The sequence below is a fragment of the Anopheles coustani genome, chromosome 2 (assembly GCF_943734705.1).
Source record: "Anopheles coustani chromosome 2, idAnoCousDA_361_x.2, whole genome shotgun sequence".
NCBI lineage: Eukaryota > Metazoa > Arthropoda > Insecta > Diptera > Culicidae > Anopheles > Anopheles coustani.
This window is the reverse complement of record NC_071289.1, coordinates 5,836,695-5,859,927: the sequence shown is the minus strand read 5'-3', so window position 1 is coordinate 5,859,927 and position 23,233 is coordinate 5,836,695. Positions and strand designations below refer to the sequence as shown.

The window sequence follows — 23,233 nt, the reverse complement described above, 5'->3', positions numbered from 1 at the left end:
ATGCGCAACTTATCCCGAGTTTTCCCTTTACTGCCCACCATAAATCATCGATCGAAGGCGCTGCCACCGGAACGTTCGGCGGGAAGTAAAGGGAATTTCTGGTGGGAACAGACAAGCATAAAAACGACCTATTCTATCATGAAGCAATTAAAATATTGACGCCATAAATAAAACGTGGCCCACGTGTGTGCGAGGGGAAAACTCGGTCAACGTGGTCATCCTTCGGCTTCGCGCGACACGGATCGTGCGTCCGAACGCGGCGTTACTTTGTGTAGGTCAGGAAATTCCTACGTTTCCCGTAAAACCCTCCGTACTTTCCGCCCTACACATGGGCAGACGATGTATGCTATCTCGATAGCAAGGATTCTCCTTCGTTATGTGGGTTTTTGTGCAGCATAAGGATCATAAAATGTTCATCGCACGAAGGATGAACATCCTTTCTCGCGATGCCGGCCGTGGAATTCATTCGGCGTGGAAAATGAATGCTGCCGATCCGGGGATGTTGTTGTTCATCGAGATGGAAAGCTGCCGGCATTGCCAAAGAGGCATCAGCGATCATAACACGCAACGCAGCGGTCGCGAGCACACGTGGTTTCGTTCGTTCGTCCGTGCTATTGGTGTTCGTTTCAAAGCGCGGCGTGTTGGATCAAATTGAAGTGACTTTCAGGCAGTTTTTCAAGTGATTTTTATAATTGAAAAATAAATAAACATCTTCCTGGATTACAATTATGCTACAGTGAAGTGAATTTACGGTGTTTCCTATGGTTCAGTGGAATTTCTAATTCAAACTTTAAACAATTGTGTTTTGTGATAACTTGTGAGATCGTTTTGTGCCAAATTTTCAAGAGTGCGTTTCAAGTTTGTGAAAGCGAAGCAGTCGAATGAATCAGTCAACGATGTCTGAGGAAAACCACAGTCACATCATGGACAAGAACATAGACTTCCACATCGTACAACTGTTCGAACGGTTGGAAACCCTGCGTAAGGATCCCGCACTGAAGTTATCACTGTCCGTTCAGGGCCGGGCAAATATGCACAAGGAGCTCAGGACACTGGAGCTGTGGAGGTGAGTTAGTTTTTTCCCCGCCGCAAAAGGATAAACAATTTTCCAAGAATCAATTAAACCATGCTGCTAGTGACCTTCCCTTCGTGTTCCAAGAGCGGGGGGGCGTAAAACGTCGCTAATTAATCTTTCGTTCGTATAAGCAATTATCATTTCCGTTCGCCCGGAACGATCTTCATTTGTTATGTTCAGTCAAGTGGCTTTTTTCCTCCCCAGCGCCATTCGCTTCCAACGGCAACCGATCGGCTGAAACTTATGGTGCCTGCAAGTGCCTTACCAGATATGTGCTGCATACCGCTGCATTATGATAGGGAGGATAAATAAAAATGAATCATGCCCTCCGGAAAACTATTTCCCTTCCCTCCATAGCCGTTTTCAATTATAGTTTTGATCGTTCCATTAAATTTAAATTTCACTATCGTCGAGCGTTGGTTGAGGTTCGTTGGCACGAGAGGAAAACATGTGCTCGGTGAAGCAGAGCAACTATTTTGGAGAAAAAAAACATGTTCAACATAATCTCGAGTAATGTGAACAAGTAATATCTTTTTCAAGCTGATCAAGTTTTGCTTGTCGTTTTGAGGAACAGAATGTTGTGATGTGAGTTGAATAGTTTTACCGTGGCCGAATGAGCTAAAGTAAAACATTTTCCATATGTGAAAATCAATGTTACGGTCAAATCTTTGGATTTGTGTTGATAAATGAGTGTTAAAACACAAAACAAAAATAATTTGAAGCAATCCGAAACATGGCATAAGATGATCGATAGATGCAAACATTTGAGCGAACCGATTCATTTCAAGCTGCAAGAAAACTCGCTTTTTTAACGGCATTGTTTAGCGTTTTTTTGCTCCCTCTGTAACCCACATCCGCCCGGTTTTTTTTTAGTTCGGCGTCATAAACGTGTGTCTTATGTTTCGCCGAAACCCAGCGTCCCAGTGACAACACATCTGCACCGTGAAACATGCATCGCGTTTTTGGGAAGCGGCGTGGAAGCGAAAAACAAAATCTCCAAATGGTTCCAATATTTTTTTCGAACTCAAATTTTTTGAATGATGGCGTTGTTAAGGAAATTGTACAAAAAAAAAAAACAGGGCGATGCCAAGTGGAATGACGACTCCAAACGACACGAAAACCACACCGCCATCGGCCGAAGTCGATGTGTGCGGCGGTATGACGGATGTGTAACAAATGTGTATGGTATGAGTTTGGCGAACGGTCTTAAGGATATCTTAAAATAGCTCTTACAGTGCACGGGGTGGGCTATCCCCACGAGCGTTTGGAGAAGGAGGAGAACGATATGAATACAGATTATGAGCGACGTGACAAAAAACCTGGCTCTTTCCATGGTCGTGCTCGTACGAAACAAATCATCTGCCGTTTTTCGTGAAGGATTTTTTCCGACTGACCTTGTGTTGGAAGGTTGTTTATTTGGTTTTAACACGTTTCTCTAGGTTCGATCTTCTTTTCTGGTATAAAATACTTTTTAATATCCGCTCGCCAAACAGGCGAAAAACGTGCCTGGTTCACCACCCTCTTCTCTTCAACCGAAAGCAAACAACTTGAAATTTATCTATCCGGCCGTAAAAGTGTTGCCACAATGAATTACACGATCGTATCTAACGAGCCTAATGGCTCCTCTCGCTTCCCCGTGTCGTACCTCGGCTGTCATCGTCCTCGTTTTGGGAGTTGCTTGCGGTGAATTATTGCATGTTTGGTCATCATCACAGAACAAGGGTCCCTCGGATTGCATCGCATCTGATGTCTGTTGTTCAAACACAGTGACAGTTTGATCGATACATCGTGTGTGCCTATGTGAGGACTTTATAGCAGAATTTATAATCTTTCTTCTCCGGGGTGTCGCGAAACGCAGTCCGAAACATCTGGAGAAGTTGAAATTCAGGACGGTTGATTTCTTGGAAAATTTCAACTGAGACTAATCGGTTCCAGGTAGGACGAAAGGCGCCATAGTGCAGGGCTATGTTCGTTCATCTTCGAAGGGAGATCCTTTCGGCAGCATAGGGGTAGAAGCCGCCTCGTCTGTCGTCAAGGAGCAACAGGCAGACGCATCTCGCTGCTTTCCTTCCAATGGGTGACGAACGGAAAAGCGGGTGGAATATCGGGTGGAAAAGACGACGAACAACAAACAGACGAAAATGGCGTGCACTTTTACTCGCCGCCTTCGAACGACGGTAGATAACGGCGGCCACCCAGATGTAGACGCGTAAAAAGAAAAACCTAACGTCGTGTACGCCAGCGTTCACCACCATCTCCACCAACCCCTTCATTTTCCTCTTTTTCATCCCAACGCAGGTCGGTAACGTCGGAATGTTTGGCGTCCTTCTTCTACGTGTTTGTTGTGTGCGGTGCAGCTGCCGGTGCTGGAGTTGGTGCCAGCGTCTCCTCGCTGCTGCTGGCCACCTCCCTGGCCTCCGGGCTGATCGTCGTCGTCCTGACGCAGTGCTTCCTACACGTCTCAGGTAAGTCCAGGATGCAGGGAAATTCCGTTGTCTCGTTGTGTGCCTTTTCCAGGTAGTTCCAGGAAGACGATATGTAAATTTTAAAATCCTTACTTTATGGATACTAAACATCCTTCTTCGAGTGAAATTTTCTAACAGAAAAATACATTTTTATTGCTCTGAAAAATATAACTTTTTTTCAAATGAACAAAACAGACTACCAAACAGTAGTAGTAGTATAGGATATTTATTATTCTTAAATTCACATGCTTTCTTACAATAACTAAAATTACATTGATACTGGTTTCCTTTTTGTTGGAACCTTAACACAATATTGCAGAAGTTTCTTTGTACTAAAACATTATGGATATTCATTGTTGTAATTGTGGAAATATAACCTTTGGGAAAAGTTTTAAAAACCCTGGTACAGACTACCAAACATCGAACATATGCAAATAATGTGTATTTAGTCATTTTTGAACGTTACTTTTCAACAATCCCCAAAAGAACTGATCGGCCTTCACCATTCTAATTGCTGGCTTAAAACGTTTCCAATACTCGAATGGTCGGTCGAGTCATATAAATTATGAACTTTACACACCTACACCGTGGCCATTCCGTACAGCTGTGGCACGAAAAAACCGGGACCTAATGGCATAATTTATGACTTTGTTCAGCTCGGCTGCGATGTAATTATGGGCAGTTCCGTCGTTCCTTGGAACTTTGGAGCGCATTTCTAGTTGCAACTGCATGCAATGGGATAGTATCGCGTTTAGTTTAGTCTTGTAATTATACCATTATGCAACCCGTGCCCCTTTTGTGTTTTAATTTTGTTTAAACGATAAGCAAACGGTTGTTATTTGCTTGTTTGTCCATGGTTCGATAAAATCGGTAGATGATCATTTAAGGCTCGATATCGATCGTACGGTAGGATGGAGCCAAAATTTCTCCGAAAACCCCGAAACGAGGGCAGTGTGTGTGTTCGATGCGGCGGCCATAATGGCTGAATTGATTACAGCACGGTCGATTATGCCAGAAGCACACACCGGGGACTCGAACCTGGCAGCTGGTTCCAGGCCAACGGATTGCAACGATTATGAAAAAGGAGAGCAAGTGAAAAAGAAAACTTAGCAAGCACACGTTCACACATTGGTAGGAAATGTATGGTAAACCCCAACAAGTGCATCCACGCCACCCCTTTCACCCACTGCCCGGCCGCCCGAAACCGGATGTGGCGCGGTGCACTTCTTCTTAATGCAATGCGAGATCGGCTTCGCACTCCTGATGACCGTGTCTTCTCTCCTTTCTCTCTTTTCCCCGGTGGTCCCGTGGCCGCACCACAGGCGCTCACATAAATCCAGCTGTCACCATGGCCCTGGCGGTGACGCGAAAGATATCGGCCCTCCGCGCCCTGCTCTACATTACCGCCCAGTGCGGTGGATCGATCGCCGGTGCTGCCATGCTGTACGGGTAAGTAATACAACAACCACTCTTTTTCCACCTATCCGATGTTGCACAGTGCGATACTTTAGTCGAGAATATTTTTAACTTGTTAAAAAAAAAGTGTGCACAGACGTACAAGGTTTTTTTATGGGGTGTTTTATAGTTAATCTTTAAATTAAATTAAAAGAATAATTACAATCAAAAGTGATGCCAATATTCCAGACCGTACTGTAAAAATTCGCTTCATCCGGCCCTTCATTGCCTAGGGGGTCTGTTTCCTAAAGTTTGTTCACTCAACAACAACAACAAAAAAATCCCACTTTAAACGAGGGGAAATCCTCCAACCATCGGACATAGAATCATGCTAAAATCCCTATCGTCAAGTAAAGGGATCAACAATTCTCGGCTACTCCAAGGAAAGGGGGCCCCCCTCCAAGGAAGGGGGGGGGGGGGGGGGGGGGTAATTTTTCAAGGCAGTTGTGCCTCGGTAAACACTCCGTCAGAACGTTGAATGCGAACCGGAAAAAGCGGGAGCCAGAAGAACGCAGAAATGATGATCCCCTTTTGCCCACGTGCCAAAGACAACCCCCCCCACCAATATCCACCCGGACAAAAGGTGCACCCTTTTACACACACACACACACACACACACACACACACACACACACACACACACACACACACGTACCTGGCGGCACGTTCCGGTATGCTGCCCTGTCGCTCGGTTGGCGCACGCCGCCATACCACATAACCTCAATTTTGCTGCCGAAGCCTGTTGCCTGTTGATAATTTATGGATGATAAACACAAGGCTACCCGGCTCGGCAGGTGATGTGCCCGGGCAGAATGGCAGACAGCGCCGCTTCAAAACGCCGCACGATCGGAAGGTGAGGTTTTGATGTTTCTTTTTTAGAAATGGCAAAAAAGCACAGCTCTAGCAGCACGTGGCGCATGAGGCGGAAGCAAAAACAGCCAGCATATCCCGCCATGACGCCACGGTGCGGACCAGCATATGGGAAGGTGCTCTTTGGCTGCGGAAGATAACGAGGCGTAAAGTGTTCGACTTTCGGTGGAGAGGAGAATGAAAAAAACTGCCACAATAATTCCAGAGAATTTCCCCGCAGAAGATGTGGGGGCCATAGAAATTCACACGATCGCAGACACATGTGCGCTGGGGGTCGATCAGCATGGCAGAGACATCCAATGGCGTCGAGAAATGTGTGAATTTTAAAATTTCGTTTGTTTATTTGATACCATTCGCTCGCCGGGGGACTCTTGTGGTGAGTCCCAGGCTGGAACCAACCTCCTGCAAGGGAAACCTTGAACAGATGTACGTAGGATTTTAGTTTGTGTATGGCTATATTTGGAGTATTGCCAAGATCTTCAATGTTCACGTCGATCAAAAGACATACGTCCAGCTCGATGTTTCCAGCTTACGAAAGAGTCAATCACGTCGTGCATGTCAAGATCGCTTCCCTCAAGGTTCCAAGCAGATGTCCTACGGTACGTCGTTCCAGACAATTCTCGATCGGACGTCAGCCTCAGCGGAAACCGGATGTTATACTCAACCAAATCCAAATCTTTAACAGACTGATTTGATTTGCCTGCTGCCGGCACCCAACGAAAGGAAGTTGTACAATGTAACAGTACGATGTATTTTTTCTTGTCCGATTCCTCGCGTTCGGACTTCTTGGGAAACATCCTTGGCTCACATGCGCCATCTGCGCTTCCGTTCGTTGTTCGGGGTGCGGGATTTTTTCCTTCGTTTCCCACCGAAACGAAACGAATCCCCGTAGTGGGCGTCTGGTGTCGGAGATTTTAAGGATCCTTCTTGCATCCGCTCTTTCCGGGTCGTAAAAAAGCGCAGTCAAGTCAAGGACGGATGCGAAGACGGGAGATGAGGAAATAATTTACACGATCACCACACAAGCACACAATTGTTTCTTGTTTTTGTCCGGCCCACGGGCGGTGTCCAGGATGTGTTTTTGAAACTGTCCCGAAAAAGTACCTAAAACTTCCTGGCGATGGCCAAACAAGAACTCCTGAAGTCTGGAGTCGCGTGGTTCGGAAAGAGAAACGATCCATCGGCAGCTGCCACCGTTGACATGTTGTGCTACTTTTGCGTACAGCTTTTCCACGACCTCCGGGGGCCATTATGTGCGGTTTTTCCTTCCCTGCCGGGCGCCTGGAGTGGCCACCCGTCGTCATCGTCGTCTTCATTATCATCGGGACTCTGATTATGAGTTGCATTATTTTTGCTGCAGTTGGCGCGTGTGTCCGGTTGGTCGTCCTTCCATGTGCGTCCTGTACGGTCTTTTATTTTATGCGTTCTCGGCAAAGAATAGCTCCTGAAGACGCGCAGACGACGTCTGCGAAGACGTTTGGCAGTGATGAATTGGTTTCGTACGTGCGTGCGTCCTCCCTCGAGGGGTTCGGAACTGCATGCACAGCCGCTGCATGCGCATACAATGTGTCTTTTCGCAGCGGGACATCAACAAGGACAAGCAACTGTGTGGCTGATAGATAGTGCCACGTCAAAGGGAAAGTCTTTTTGATCGATTCCCTCGTTCGTTTGATGGAGTTTAAGGTCAGAAAACAAATATGTCAAATTAAGCGGAGTACCAGCGACGTACTGAAGGATCTGAATTGATGGGTACTAAATAAATGGTTACGTTGATTGACCACCGATATTTACTGCAACGTTGTCGATCTTTTGACAACTCTCCGTGTCCTTCGGTTATGTTTGCCAACATTGCCGGTTGGATTGAGTGATTGATTTTTATCTTTGATTGATATGAAGACAATTGTACTTGATTGCGCAACCTCTCATGGGGTGGTATATCGTTGAATATATTTTTAAAATGTTGTATTTGATACTGAGTTTTATACCTGAAGTTTTCTTAAAACTCCTTACCAAGTTTTTCACATTCATGTTACTCCAGGTGGTAATTATAGTCATAATAGACCATTTAGACAAGTCCTTCATACTATTACAGTTATCCTCGCTCAGCAGCATCCTCTCCTTTCACCGTACTTCCAACCTTTCATCGAACCTCCTTTGTCCAAGTCGATCCTCTACGATCACAAATGGCAGCTGATCTGCACACGGCTGATTATTCAATCTGCATATAATCCGTTCATCAGATAACTCTATTGTACCGAAGATCAACTGTCACGCACCATCAACGGGTAAAAGGATTGCATTTTATTGCATGGAGATCCCTACCAGCAGGAACCTAAAAACGTTTCGAATGCAGATGCCTCCGAGGACGGGAAAATATTGGCTGTATCGTTGGAAAGGAGAAATTGGCGCAATGGTTTCCATCCGGTGCTCATTGCTCTACTTTCAATTGGTCCGGATGAATGGCAGCAGCTTTTACCGATCGTGGGTCATCTACGCAAGGGAAAGCAATCCGCTCGTTGCCTAGATACCGTCCGACTATGCGGTCGGCTTTTGTTCGTGGGTTTTTTTTCTAAACAATCAAATATCCGTGCGTGGCAGAAGAAGCAGAGGAGGGAAGAGGAAAAAGGATTGCATTTGCTGTCTGTCAATAGAAAAATGTGGACGACATTCGAATGGTGGTTACGCTCACCGAGTCCCGCAATTGGATGCGATGCAATTGAATGCAATCTTTTCGAGTTCGGGATCCCGTGATAGATCCGAGGAATGCTCCAGAACCGTAGGAAAACTTAGACGCCTTATTGGTATTGGACAGCTGTCATAGTCAACGAGTTTTTGGTTACTGCTTGAAAGCGAAAACAGGCAAACTCAGGATCGTCAGGACAGGATCCTGGAAGTCGGTGGGAAAAGCTTTCGAACGAAGGACGGAGACAATGCAGAAAGGATACGAGGCTTGGAGAATTGGTAGCGGCAACACAATCGAGGATGATTACGTCAGGGAAGACGTGGTAATCATCATCTCCGCGATCATTCCCACCCTCAAAGGCTTGTGGAAGGCCCGTCGTCAACGTCGCCATCTTTGCGTGTAAAAAAAGGGGGAAGTTAAGAAACTGGCTGCGCAAAAACTTCCCCGATTCGTTCGTGCGTTCATCGCCCAGATGGTGTCAGATTTCTTCGCATCTCAAGAAGTTCTTCCCAGCGACGGTGCGAATTGAAATGGGAATCTCCCTTCTGACCGCAAGACATGGAAGGCACACGGTAAACGGTTTGCTTGGATCACCTTTCCGATTGCCAGATTTCCTCATTCCGACGCACACACTGCTGGCGCGAAAGGTTTGGTTTGGTTTGGCCGAGGCGCAACAGTTTGCTGTCGAGCTGAACATTCGGAACTCGCCGTGGGAGACGTCCAAAGTAACGCTTAGTTCCCAGCGAGCGTAGGGATGACTGCTGTTCTGTATGGTGTGCGATCTGTTGCTTCGTTCTGCTTGACGATCGTTTCCATGCCGTTTCTATGAACCATGAACATGGACCGATCAATCCGATCCTCCGGAACCTCTTGCCTGTTGCTTCGGCGAAACCTATATGCAGAAGGAAACATCTGCGCCGTCCCGGGGCAACATCTTCAAAGGTTTCCTTTTCGTCTATCGGCTCGCCATCGCCGCTCGCTCCGATCCTCTTACCATGTCTCACGTTGAATGGATTCATAAGAAAAGGATGAATGCGCACGTTTCGAAGATACGTACGCAATGTCAGATTTCGATGCGTAGTTCTTATTTGTCTTACTTCGCTTCTGTATGCTCTCCTTCGACAGAAGAAAGCGCCAAAACAAATGGAATAAAAGATTACGCGCGCGTGACGCATCGGCAGGGATCGGTTTCCGCTTTTTCCACGCCACAATGACGTTATCGGAAGGGATTGTTTACGGTTGTTCTCTTTAATTCCTGCAAAACGAACAAAAACGGTGGCGAGGGACGCCACGGTTCGGAATCGAAGGAAATTTTTCTTGACTTGGCCGTGTCTGTTCGCCCTTTAAATCGTCTAGTTTGACATTGCCGTTTCGCCGGGGTGACCTTGCGCTCAATATCGGTGTGAAAAGTAAACAAAGGGCCCGGGCCCGTTTTTGGGGTGTCCTGTCCGGTTTACGATCCGCTCTTTGTGCCCTGGGCGACTCCATTCCTGTGTCTTGTGGCGCTTGAAGCGTCCGTGAAGAATGGAAGGAAGAATGGAATGGAATCTTACCTGGTTGTCCCTTCTTCCCGTTTAATCTTTTAATACGAAGACGAATGATGTGCAGCAGATCGGATGCAATTTTTACTGCATGTTTAGTGTGTCGAGGTGACAACAAAGGCAAAGGAAGATCCCTGTCTTCCGTCCGAATGCGAGCGGTTTTATTTGTTTTTGTCTCGCGATCAAAGCGATGAAGGTTTACGATCGACATTTGTGCGACGGTGGGATCTTGCCGATATTGGCGCTAAATTCAACCCGAATTCAAACCACATTTATATCACATTAATTCGACGATCTCAAACTTCAACAGCAGGGGAACGCGAAGATTTATTGTATAGTAAATATAGCAAACATCAATGGGAAAAAAAGGAATCGAATGTATAACTTTTTACTCGGATTGCTTTGATTCAGATGTTTCACACAATTGTGAGGGAATGTCTAAAGTTAAGCCGTAAATTGACGTTTCCTTTCTTTTCTTTCACCGTGTAATGTATGCAAGGATTAAAGCATAATCCACTTCCGGGAACGTTGGGAGATTTTTAATCTTCAAATTGGGTTGTCATGATTTTATCCGTTCCCGAAAAATACTCGACTCATATACACGCGATATTTCTTTTTGTTTGTATTTTGTTCATTTCACATAAAGTTGGAAATGTCATCAACTTTAAAATTTACCTCTCGACAAATAGTGGCAATAAAACAGGGGGTTTTCTTAGAACTTTATGCGATAATTTGTCGTGAGCTCGTTTAACGACCCTTATACACATCCGCCTAACGATCCAACATTGGATGAACGAATTTTCTTTGTACTTTATACTCCCGGAGCCGTGCACCAGATTCTGGCCACTTTTTCCTTCCATGTGATGTCCCGAGCTGGTGGGAAAACGCGCCGCGATAGGGAGTGAAGGCAAACAAATAAAATCCTCAAGACGGCGGCCACCATTTTCTGCCATCGCGAGATGTCACGCATGAATATCCTGCCAAAATTAACTCGACATGTTCTTGCCTTACTCTTACTGTCTTTCTTTGTTTCCCGGTGATCTCGTCGCGTTGTTTGCTTCATTACGGGGGGAAGATTTTGGATATCGCTTAGCTCATGTCTGTCGCCAAAGTCAGTTTTCGGGCAAGGGAGGCAAACTTCGTGTGTCTTTCAAGCGAGTGTGTCGTGCCGGCATCCATGGTTGGCTGCTGAGGTTGGTCTGAATTTTCCCTCGGTGTTCGCTATCGAAGGTACCGAATTGTCTCGCAAGGAAGCGTTAGTGAATGCATGGTTCAAAGAGTTAAAATAAAAGAGAAAAGTTTGACGCCAAACAAGGCAGATAGGACGAAGCGATACGGGTAGACACTTTTTAAGTCATTAGAAAAAGAAAATCTCACACACGGCGGAAATAGCTCCTTACCGGGATATACTAAGGATGGCTGCGGAATGTCTACCAGACCTTTCAAGTGTTTTTTCTTTCCTTCCTTCCTTCAAGCTATCTTTCATGATAAGCTGATGAACTCACGGCTTTGAGCGATGCCTTTCGTTAGGAGGAGATGTTCCAGATTGATAGGTACGCGTGGCTTGGATGCTTATGGATATCATTAGCAGCTCCCGAAGCGGATCAACCTTGGGTTCGGATGTCGCCTCGGTGTACAGTTTTTTGGATCTTTTTACTCCTAAACTGGTGGCATCTGCCGCTAAGAGTGCTTGAACTATTAATAAGCATTTTCCAAGCCACGAGGAAGAACCGAGGAAGCAAAAGGGTTCGGAAAACCCGAAAAAACGACCCTGTGTTTTTTTTTCGTTCCGTATGTAGAGTGTTCCATTTCCTAACTTATAATAACTTACAGTTTTTTTCTCCTACCCATTTTCGGGGCTCGGGGAAAGATAGAGATAAGCGTCACGAAGAAAGCTGTGCAGGAGAAATGTATGTGAAAGGTTAAGCCGGCTGGTTTTATGAGTTTCCTTTCATCCGAGGCGAAGGATGAAGGCGATCATAGGTTTTTAGGAAAAGCTGCTGCTTTAGGAAAAAACACACTGAATTTGAGAAAGACATATCATGCACACTTTCATACCATATTGAAAGAACCGGGTAATACCGAGTGAATTGAAAACGGGGGAAAAATAGTTGAAACACGTTGGATCTAATTTTTATGATGGTTCAAACTTTTCAGAGCAACCATAAGATGTCACAAGCGTGAGTAAAATCACATGTTGGACATGGGCATTTTTATTTTTCCTCGGTAGTTACAGTGTCATAAATAATTAAACCACCCAAAACATCTGGAACGGGTGTGGAATTTCCGAAACCGAATCTCATGAATTTTTGTGAGTCGGTTTTTGTGAGTCTCGGTTCTCAAATTCCGATGCCGCATCTAAGTGCATTGCTAGACGATGTATCAAAGAACATGATTTATGTGCTAACGCTTTTTAGCATGTGGCTAAGGCAAATTCCGAACAGTTCTAGAATGATTAATTATTCATTTAAAAAAAGGACAGTACGGAGGATGTTCTACGTTTAGAATTGTTGATGGTTTTTAATCATTTTCTAACCACACATACTGCAACAGACACTTAGTTATCAGCATGGGCAACTCTCACTTCCGCTGGCATGTAACAGAAGACACCGGTACCGGTCCTGGCCCGTTTGCAGGATGCGTTTGTGACCATGTGCCGGAATTTGTTGAAAAGCTATGCCCTGGTGTTGTTGTTTTTTTTTCTTATCCGGACGCTTTTGTAAAACAGCAAAAACCAAACCGGAAAAAACACTATCGTTTATGCTCTCCAAGGCCCTCGATCCCGGCCAGGTGTACCGGGCACGAAAAGAGGTTATCAAAGCGCACGGTGGCACATCTTGCTGCTTCGTTTTCCTTCTGCTTCCTTGTAGAGCAGAGGGATGTCAAAAGTAAACCATTTGGAGCGGAAGAGGAGCGAAAAGAATGGCGGATCGGGAGAAAGCGGAAGTAGGACGCACAGGACAAGTTGCCACGGGGCCCGGAAGCAAGCTCATCCGGTGTGTTCGGTGTGTGAAGGAACGTACGCCTGCCGGCTTGGAACGTAATCCAACACCATCCATCTTAGTCGCAGTCGTGTTGGTTGGCACACATACCGACAGTGTGTTTTCTCCGGGCCGCAAAAAAACATCCTGGCAGCCACGTTCCCAACAGGACGATGTCGCGTGGAGGTTGCCCGAACTCCGGGCGGAAAATACCTCTCCTTAACCTCGGATGTCTTCGCTCGGGACAGAAAGTACACATTCACAAAAGCAAATAATAACGATATGGAGCTGAGAACATAATAAAAAACTACTCTTAATCCTTGACGAAGGAAGCGTAAGCTGGCAGGTCTTTTCAGTGTCGGTGTGTGTGTGTGTATGTGTTTGCATTTCAGATGTTTGTCTTGATGTTACGGTCAACTGAGCGGCCACTCCCGGCGAGAAACCCGCGAGCGCCAAGAAGAATTGGATTGAAAAACCGTCAAAGCGTAAAGTGAAATGTGTCCGGCCGCTTTTGACACGGGTCCATCATCACCATCATCACCATCATCATCATCATCGTGGTGGACGGATGTTGATAGCGGCAAAAAACCAACGGTTCCGGTTCTGCGTGACACCTGCGGACAGTTTCCTATGTCCACTTTCGGTATTATCTTCTGTTTCGCTGTTCCGTTTTCCCCTTTCATCCCCGGTCTTTATTAATTCTCCTCGCGTGGCCCTTTTGCGCCGATGATGGATGAAGAAAACCCGGGAACCGAAAACGACGAAATAAAGTGCTCAATTCCTTCTCCAATGCCTTCACCTTAGGGGATGCATTTTGGGGAAGTGACCAAAAATTGTAATTACCCCGTTTGGTCGTTTTCTTACGTGCCCGTTTTCCTTATCGACACACGAAAATTGGGCACCGGGGAATAATAATCATCATAAATGTATGTTGCAAGCGCACGGTGGGATGCACCTTACGATGGATGGATGCACCGGAGCGCGAGCTGCATGCCATGCAACATGCACCATCAGCGCCCTTTTACTGTTTATTAATTTAACTCCGCTCGACATCTAATGGGTACGGAGCACTTTCTTTCGTAAATAACCATTAAAACACACACACACACACACATATGGAATTCCTGTTTTGATGTCCTTTTCGTTGCGATAAAAGGGCACGTTTTTCTTGGTGAACTCGCAGCACACAGAAGATGGAACTTGGAAAGGGTTTGTTTGCGTTTGAATATTTTTGTACTTCTCTTTCAAAAGATATATGACCACGCGACCTGGCGTGGACTAAATGCCAACTTTAGTCTCTTTCATAACCTCACAAACATGCAACTGAATGCTTTTCATAACCTCACAAAAAAAAACAGCGGTAAGATACTCTGAACACCTATGCACCCGGATGCAAGTGATGCCGCAAAAGGTGCCAATGACCTCAATTCGCATTCATTCGCGTACATTTACTGCCGTGAGGTTGTTTTTTTTTTGTTTTGGGTGAAAAATGGGCGGAATTTTTTCGAGCGGAACTTGGAAGAAGCGTCGGCATCGGCGTTCTTAAGAGTACTGTTCGGGTTGTTTTCGCTCCGTAACTGCGTCCCGTTTAACGGTGAAAACAATCATCAACCGCAGCAGGGAAAAGGTACGCAGGGTGAGCTCACAAAAAAAAATGGACCAAAAATAAAACGAAACGAACGAGAAAGTGCAGAGCACCCGAAAAGAGCACGCGTGCGGAAAAACTGCACAATGCACTTCCTCGAGTGGTGCATTCTCCCGCGGAAGAAAACCTCAGCCCGTGAGTTGTGTTTCTCTTTTTTTCATATTTGGTAGCCTGTTTGGTATTCATGAGCTCGAAACTCGGAGGGCCGAATGAAAAACTATTCTTGTTGGCGGAGGGAAAATGGAAAAGAAAAAAAGTGGGGACGGAACATGAAACACCCCAATGGCAACAATGAGCCACTTGAACGTGAGGTGGAGAACTCGGTCCGTATCCGTGAGTCGTCCAAAGAACGAAAAACGAAAACACGCAAGAAACGCATGCATGAGCAATCCGGAAGTATAGAATATCATGCCAGCTTCCCTTTTGCTGCGCCATCGTTCATCATCGGCTTCATCAGCATCGTCTTGCTCGCAGCCTCTTTGCGGACACGTTTATGACATAGCATCGATTCTCGCAGGTCCTCCATGTTGTCGGTGTATAGAGGGAAAGTGTTTGAACCCAGCGAAGGAGGGAGTTGACGAGCCAAAGGTCTGTAATTATGTGTTCTTTTTAGAGCATCGAGTTGTCTCCGTTGGCAGAGTGTCGATTATCATGCGAAGATGAGCCTTTTTATTTGTCACTTCAAGCTATCAGGTTATCATTTTTCTTTCCTTCCGAGGGTGGCACATTTTAAATGCCGGAAGAAGATAGAAAACACAAGACGGCGTACTGGGAAGCTCAAATGGGAGTACTTTCGCACGTATTGGGACGTGATATCGATGGAGTTTAGCTGGCTCTATTTCACTCCGACCCGCTTTTCCAAGCTGATAAACTGAAGAGACACGAGAAGAAAATGCTTCACTCATGTTTGACGAACGATCACTCATCAGACGCCGGTCGGGTTCGATCTATCAATAAACACTTCACCTATCGTCTGGCGTGATCGCACGGCGCTTTATTTACATGAAGTGGTGCTGCTCGAATGTTTGTTTAACTGAAGATATGTTTTCAAACAAAAGTTGCTCATTAATGTGTCCGTGAACTTTGGCTGGCTTCCGTTTTAGGAAACTGTTTATTTCTTTGTAGCAATAGAACAGATTTTTATTATGCGTGAACTTTGGTTTATTTCTACTTTTCTTCTAATATTTTTCAAGCAACTTTTATATTTGTAATCAACTTGCTTCAAATTTGTTGAAGTAGGCCTTGAACATCTACAAGGGGGTGAATATGTTTAGTGAATTTTTCTCGCAAATGGTGGGATAACTGGACGCCGTAATTATGTTTCAATCAATTAGCAATCCCAAGGTTTTAATTTCGTTACATCCAGTCCAGCCCGTGGAACTCGCCATGTAGCGCTTGTAATAATCTGACGGCCACGTTCGCCTTTCCCCAAACACCTCGTGTGGCAACCGGAACCGACGTTTTCCCACGCAGCCTTCGGCCATCCGGGCTATCTTCGTCAGCTGCAATTTTGCATCAAAATTGCGGCTGCTATCAATTTGCATATTTTTCCTCGCAAACAATTCTGCTGACGGATCAATTTTGGATCATCACCACTACCACTCTGGGATGTCGACGGGAGGCTTCCGGGGCGAAAAAAGGACATGTGTTTCTGCGCCGTGTTCCTCCACTTCGCATTGTTTGTGTGTGTGTGTGCGTTTGTGGCCGGGATGGAATTGTTAAAATTCATTGCTAATTTATGCATGCAGCTTCGGTGTTTGAGTCCAGTGTTCCAGTGTTGTCGAGAACTTTTTTTGTCGACGGCGTGGTTTTACGCTACCGTTTGCGGTTGTTTATTTTTCATCCAACAAAACTGATGGAAATATTTCTCATCATCAGTGAACAACAAGGCAGATTGGGATTGAACGTTGCGGAATCTTTCCCAGCTGGCAACTAGACATTCTAATGTTTCAACCCAATTGTGATAATTAAATCATTTAAAAAAAAACAACAAAGCATCTACGAAAAAGCGCATAAATATAGGACTTTCCTGTGGCAGGAAGTGAGCAATTAGGAGTGACAGGATGCAGCTCAAATCGAAAACGTGCCCTTCTTCGGAGGTGCTCGAACAGAAGGGGATTTGTGATTTATTTCAGTTCGTGACTGAACGATGATGCCGTACGTTTTCGAGGAGTACCAATGACATTTTTAAAACATTCCTCGCGGTTCCTCTTCAGAGCACCGGAAGAGCTCGTTCCGTGCGGTACGTGATTGGAAACGCCAAACCCGCCCGTCGGCACTTTTCTGGAGAGACGCGACGCGACAGAAGGAGCTGACAAGAATAATCCACGACGAATAAAATATCGACATTTGGCCGCGTGTGGTGAAGAAGAAGTAAAAAGGCTGCAGAGAAAGCAGAATGCATCAATAAACAACCAGGGAACAAAAAAAGGTTGAGCTAACGAGAACGGGCGACTCATTGCCACTTGTTTAATCGACCTGTGCGTTGTTTGCTTTCCCGGAGTCCGGAACGATCTGTTTGGGCCATAAAAAACGCCATCCCTTCCACGCGAGTTGCAACAAAAGGCTTCCAGATTAGCGGAAATGTCCTGCGCAAATGCTGGACGAAAATGGTGGAAATGCACCCAATTTTCCCCCGGCCCGTGATGGGAAGTGGTAACGATGGTCATAAATCTCACACGAAACAAGTGAATCCATGATCAAGTGAAGTGGTGGATGATTATTATTTTTCCTTGTACCTCTCAAAGCCTGCTCGGTTTTTCCATTCTGATTAACGGGAGGCAAACAAAAGAGGAACACTTGCTTTGACCTCTGCGATGGGAAGGGAGGGTGGGATTTTTCCGATGGAAATGATACACTTTTTCTACCAAAAAAATAAAACCAACCCGGCTTAATGCCATCCCTTCGAACGTTCCGTGCCATATGCAAATAAATAAAAACCACAATCATCATGGTCGACGCGCCACACAACCTTCGCGTTGTTATTGTTACAGTTTTCCCCGGGAAAAGGGGGCGAAAAGACGCGCCCATGTTCGATTGGCTTAGTCACGATTGGGCTCGAATGAGGAAGTGATTGTCGGGCAATAACATCTGCATATGCCGACAATTATGCACTTCCGAAAAGGGCTGCCTTCTCCTCGTCCTCGGAAGGGCAAGTGCTTCCAGTTAAACGGGTTGAGATGATGGAAAGAATTCGAAAAACGGGGGGAAGCGGGGAAAAGAGAGACGCGTCGACAGATGTGGAAGTGGTCGATGAAGAAATTGTGGGAAGAAACTCTCGAAAGGATGCGCAGTTCTTGCTGCGAACGAATCAATTATCTTCGGCCCACTTCAAGTCATCGACAGATGATGACCAACGATGATGGCAATTTTCCTGGCCTTCATTCGCCGAGGAAGAGTTCCGACAACGACATCGAATCGAATCGAACAATTTGTGCCGCCTTCAGTGGACGTCGTAAAACTTTCAGCGCGTTTAAAATTTATCGCCGCTATTGCAAAAATTAAACCACTTCCGGAAAACTGGCTCGGTTCGAATGAGAAAAGAATTGCGCGAGTCCTTTCCGCAACGAACACACTCTCGAAAAACTGTAACAAACTGCTTTGACCTGTAAATCTACTCCCCCTGGGTGTTAGACGCGCGTGAAAGTAGAAAATCGAGGGAAAACACTCGACAGGAGGGGGAAAACGTGTCGGTAAAAAACGCCGTCCCTCGCGCCCTTGCTCGCTCCGACCTCAACATCGGAGGTCACAGAAAAACAAACAACTGTTCGCTCGATACAACACTGCCATCATCATCGTCATCGTCATCGAGTTCCCTCCTGGCCAATTCGGAACCGACCAACCCTCCTGTTTCGTTTTCCGGATGCTGCGCGAACAGGTCCGTGGGGGAAAGGACGGTGGTTGTGGTTTGCGGAAAAGGTCCTATCGCACTTCCTAGATCCGGTGATCGCGGATTATGGGTCAAATGTGGTGTTCGGCCGGGGGTTTTAAACTCCCTCCACGACATGTATCAATTACACTGATGAACTTTAAAATTCACTTCCTTGTTTTCCTTCTTGGGCAATTCCGAGGGGTTGTGGCACGTTTTCAAGTGCCGCTTTAGTGCGGAAACATCCTTTGCCTTCTGGACAGCAACAGTCCGGAACTGGTTTGCAACCCTCGTGGGATTTCCCAGCCGGTTGCTTTTCCCCTTGGAAAACGTTCGCAAACGGACAATAGAGCTTAAAATTGCGAATAAAAAATCCACCTTGCAAACCAGGGTCGTCCCAATCGTCCCTCGGCCGGATTTTGTGGCTTATTGTGCAATGAATTTTTAGGTTAGCTGATTTTGTAATTGAATTAAATTCCACTTGTTGTCGCTCGCAACGGAACTGACGGAGAGCAAAAAAACACGGAACCGGATTTTGAGGAGCGTTTTGTCAAATGTGACAAACTTTTCAGCGCCGGAACAAGTGTCGCTTGGAAAAGGAGTTCAAATCGATGATGGATGACATAGATGTGGGGACATGGTTTTAATGGGAGTTTTTCCGGCGAAATGACAGATGACCGCGAATAGAATGAATAACGCCTAATTGCTCGTCGTATGGCTTGAGACAAACATATGGGTCATATTTTCCTTAGCTTATATTCGACATAAGGTTGGTTAAAAAGGATTGGTTATTGCATGAGTTATTAATTTTATTGAACTTTTCTAGGGATAACTATTATATGTAAATTATTTTTCTTTTATTATAAAATTTCCTTTACTTCGTCGAAAGTTTGCATATTGACAAGATTATAATAATTAAAAGTAATAATGTTCCCGATTAGCCAGCTTTTTTATCTGCGGCTTCCGTTTTAATTGTTCCGACTCGAAGCGCGCTTAATCAATAGAAAACCATTCAAATAAGGTGCTTTGGAATTAAAGAATTGATGTTTGATTATCTTTTGATCTGATATATTATGCAAATCATGCTGAATCAACCGGAAAAAGCCGATCAAACTTTTTTCCCCTTCCCGTCTATGATCCTTTCAAATGAACCGTATCTTCAGGGGTGACATTATCGATTGTCTAAAAAAGTCCCCATAAAAAACGTTATAATACAGTAGCATTTAACTATCCGTAGTTCCGATCCGGTTATTCGCTCGCAATCGTTGATGACTATCGTTTTTCTTGTTGCAGTGTAACAGTCCCAGGTTATCAAGGTAATCTGCAGGCCGCTGTTTCCCACAGCGCTCAACTGGCTCCCTGGGAGCGCTTCGGCGTCGAGTTCATCCTGACGTTCATCGTCGTCCTGGCGTACCTCATCTCGACCAGCTCGTTCAGGAAGTACTTCGGATCGTCAGCCATCGCCATCGGGGCGGCGTACAGTGCGTGCAGTTTCGTTTCGGTAAGAATCACAAAATCTGTCCTTTCTGTTGGCGGTTTAGTAACGTATTGCCCTGTCCTTACAGATGCCCTACCTGAATCCGGCTCGTTCCCTGGGACCTTCGTTTGTGCTGAACAAATGGGACAACCATTGGGTGTACTGGATCGGTCCGTTCGTTGGCAGCATCATAGCCGGCCTGATCCATCAGTTTGTGTTCACTCCGAAGCCGAAGTCGAAGGGCAAACCGAAGAGTAACAACGTGTCCGGAGCACCGTCGACCGGTGTGGCAACCACCGAGGAAGGTTGCAACAGCTACACGGTGGATGTAAGCAAGCTGGCAACCACGGGTCAGGGTACGGTGCAGGGGAAGTTCCAGAACCTGCGACATCACAGTGGAACACTGCCATCCCGCTTTTGTCATAGTATGTACGCGACCACCGATCAGCCAACGATCAAGATCGAACCTCTGGAACCGATCTACGGTGCGGCTAAGTCAATGTTTGGAAAGTCCCCGCAGATGTCGCGTTCTAACCTGAACCGCTCACAATCGGTATACGCCAAGAGTAACACGGCTCTGAACCACCCAGAAATCCCTGTGACTGTCGCCGCTACTGCCACTTTGCGTCCTGGTGCACTCGTCCCTGCCCAAAGTCTCTACCCTCTCCGAGTGTCACAGCAACAGCATCAGCATCAGCATCAGCATCAGCATCAACAGCAACAGAATCAGAACGTTCAGAACCAACTCCAGCAGCGCTCGGAAAGTATCTACGGTTTGCGTACCACCGTCCGGCAGCAGCAACAACTGGCCGAACATCTCTCGCAGCAACTCGCCCCCCGGCCAAGCCTCCCCGATGGACAGGGCTTCCAGCCGATCTACGCCATACGGAACAACAATCCGAGCTGCTCGAACGATGCCCTGCGCGATGTCCACGAACAAGCCGGGTAGGTTGATTTGCACCTGCACATATCCAGAGTCTTTACGGTTACCGAAACCGTCCCCGTAGAGTTTGCACAGTACTGATGATGCCTTATTTCTTCTCTAACCGAAAGTTCCCTTTTCTGAAACCCTTCCTCCAGCTGCGATAAGGTGCTGAACACGCACGCACGCGCTGACCGGCCAGAATCGATGTACGCGGCCACACGTCGCATCCACTCCACGCACTCCGACGACAGCTCGTACGGATCGTACCACGGAACGGGCCAGGCGAACACTCCGCCAACGCGCGAACACGGAGCCTACGGTGGATCGCTCCTTCATCCGGCACCGAACGCTGGTCGAACACACACGCAACACTCGCACGGTGCTCACCGAGGAGTCACGATTCTGCATGATCCCAACATGCCGCCACCGCCTCCGCCGCTGATGAGTTGTAGCTAAGCCGGAAGTAGGGATGCTCGAAGTAGTTCTCCACCAGGGAGCGTCGCTAGTGTGGCTCATTCTACTATCTCGTATATGCATAGTGATCGTAGTGACATAAGAATGTTATTTATAAACCAGCACAACTACCCCGATTGTAGGAATCCCCTCCTCCCCCCGCCACCATTTGCTAGAGTATAGTAATTTATGGCAGTTTTAAAATATCTCCCAAAATGTGTATGATTTGTAGGTCAAGACTGAACAACTATTATTGCAAATCTTACATAACAGATATAGAGGAACGAACTACACAAACGGAATAGCTGTCAACCAATGAAACCTGACTATTTATGTATTCTATTTACTTAGCGTGTTTAAAAAGGCGAAATAAATACTTAGTAATTGGCAACACAAAAATGTGGTTTATATTTGGTAATGATGGTGATGGACGTTGACTTACTTAGGTCATAGAATCAAGCGTTTTCAACTTTGTATGATATTTTCTTAAACAAACTAGTAGAATTATGTTCGAAGTTAAGTAAATTTTAAATTATAAAAATGTATGTTGCAGATGACATGTAAAAGTGCATGTATTTCTTACCAATCCAAATATTGGAATTCGGTTTGACCAACTGGCTTGACAAACTGTTCGTCCAACAAATCGTCAAACCATCGTGATGCGTATGCTGTTGCCTATATCAAGGCGCAAATTTTCGAAACTCAAACACATTCGAATGCATTCGATTGCAATTTCATGAAATTGCAGTTGCAACATTGATGTGCAATGGATAAATGTGTAACATCGAAAATTTGGTATTGTGGTAATTGTTTTTAGTTCTCACAAATGAATTTTTTGCACTGCTACATATTTTTACGATCAATTAGTTCTTTCAACTTAAATTGAACCAAATACACAGTTTAGTGAAAAGGTTGGTATTATATTTTTTTGTTAATTTGATGATTAGTACAATTGGTTATGTTTGCTATTATATTTCCTAGCTCAATCACAAATAAATATATACAGTACACATAAAAAGTTTCCAAAAACAATAGAGTAGGGCTAAAGAGCTAAAATCATACATTTACAACTATCGAAGTAGAATCGGTTACGGCTGTAACATCCCTCGCATAAATCTTTGAACATCTTAACTTTCCATTAAACACACCGGAAAGAACGCTTTTGTTTGCCGGTGGGAGTTTTGCAGAACGTCTTAATATAAGGGGTGTTTTCGCTAACTATAGGCATCGAGCATTTGAATCAATTCTGGTTGGTTAATTCCTTACAGCGGTATCTCTATCTAGCGTACACGCACATAAAACATGAAATAAAGAAACATAAAAACATAAAACAAGTCCAAAGGATCTATCTATTTACATTTGTACTAAAGAAAAGCCCGCCGAAGGTGAACGGAAGATGCCAACCGACCTGTCTCGAAAGTAGGTTTGTAATTCGAGTTGCAGGCCGAGTTGTTGGACCTCCCTTGTTCATGTTTAATATGCTGCAAGAAGGTCTCATTTCGAAGGTACACCGTATCGTATCGTATGGCATATCGTGGGCCGCAACTCGGAAAGTAATGGTTTATGTTTCAGTCTCTTAATATCAATGAAACGGCCGCAACTGCTCGCGTGTGTGTCGCGCGCTGAATGATACTCGATTCCGACCTTTTACGGGAACGAGTTTTGATCACTCAACTAGCGGCACATTAATTTATAAATTGATTGGCTGCGGTTTTTTGGAAGTGATCAACCGATCGACTTGACCGATCGATCGAGGAACACACCGCCCGCGCAAACCAATCGAAAACTATTCTTA

At 45.5% G+C, this 23,233-nt stretch overlaps 1 protein-coding gene across 1 annotated transcript; it reads left to right on the top strand.

The window, feature by feature from the left end:
* Nucleotides 1-881: 881 nt before the first annotated feature.
* Nucleotides 882-21,441, top strand: LOC131263544 (neurogenic protein big brain-like). Its single transcript, XM_058265756.1, has 6 exons — nucleotides 882-1,066; nucleotides 3,374-3,540; nucleotides 4,863-4,989; nucleotides 19,877-20,084; nucleotides 20,149-21,005; nucleotides 21,141-21,441. The coding sequence occupies exons 1-6, from the start codon at nucleotides 882-884 to the stop codon at nucleotides 21,439-21,441; spliced, it is 1,845 nt and encodes a 614-aa protein (XP_058121739.1).
* Nucleotides 21,442-23,233: the final 1,792 nt, after the last annotated feature.

Excerpts from the sequence above, each read along its gene's own strand:
- LOC131263544 (XM_058265756.1), top strand. The coding sequence starts at position 882 with ATGAATCAGTCAACGATGTCTGAGGAAAACCACAGTCACATCATGGAC. Across the intron at positions 4,990-19,876 it reads GGTGCTGCCATGCTGTACGG|TGTAACAGTCCCAGGTTATC; the intron begins GTAAGTAATACA and ends TTCTTGTTGCAG. Across the intron at positions 20,085-20,148 it reads GTGCGTGCAGTTTCGTTTCG|ATGCCCTACCTGAATCCGGC; the intron begins GTAAGAATCACA and ends CTGTCCTTACAG.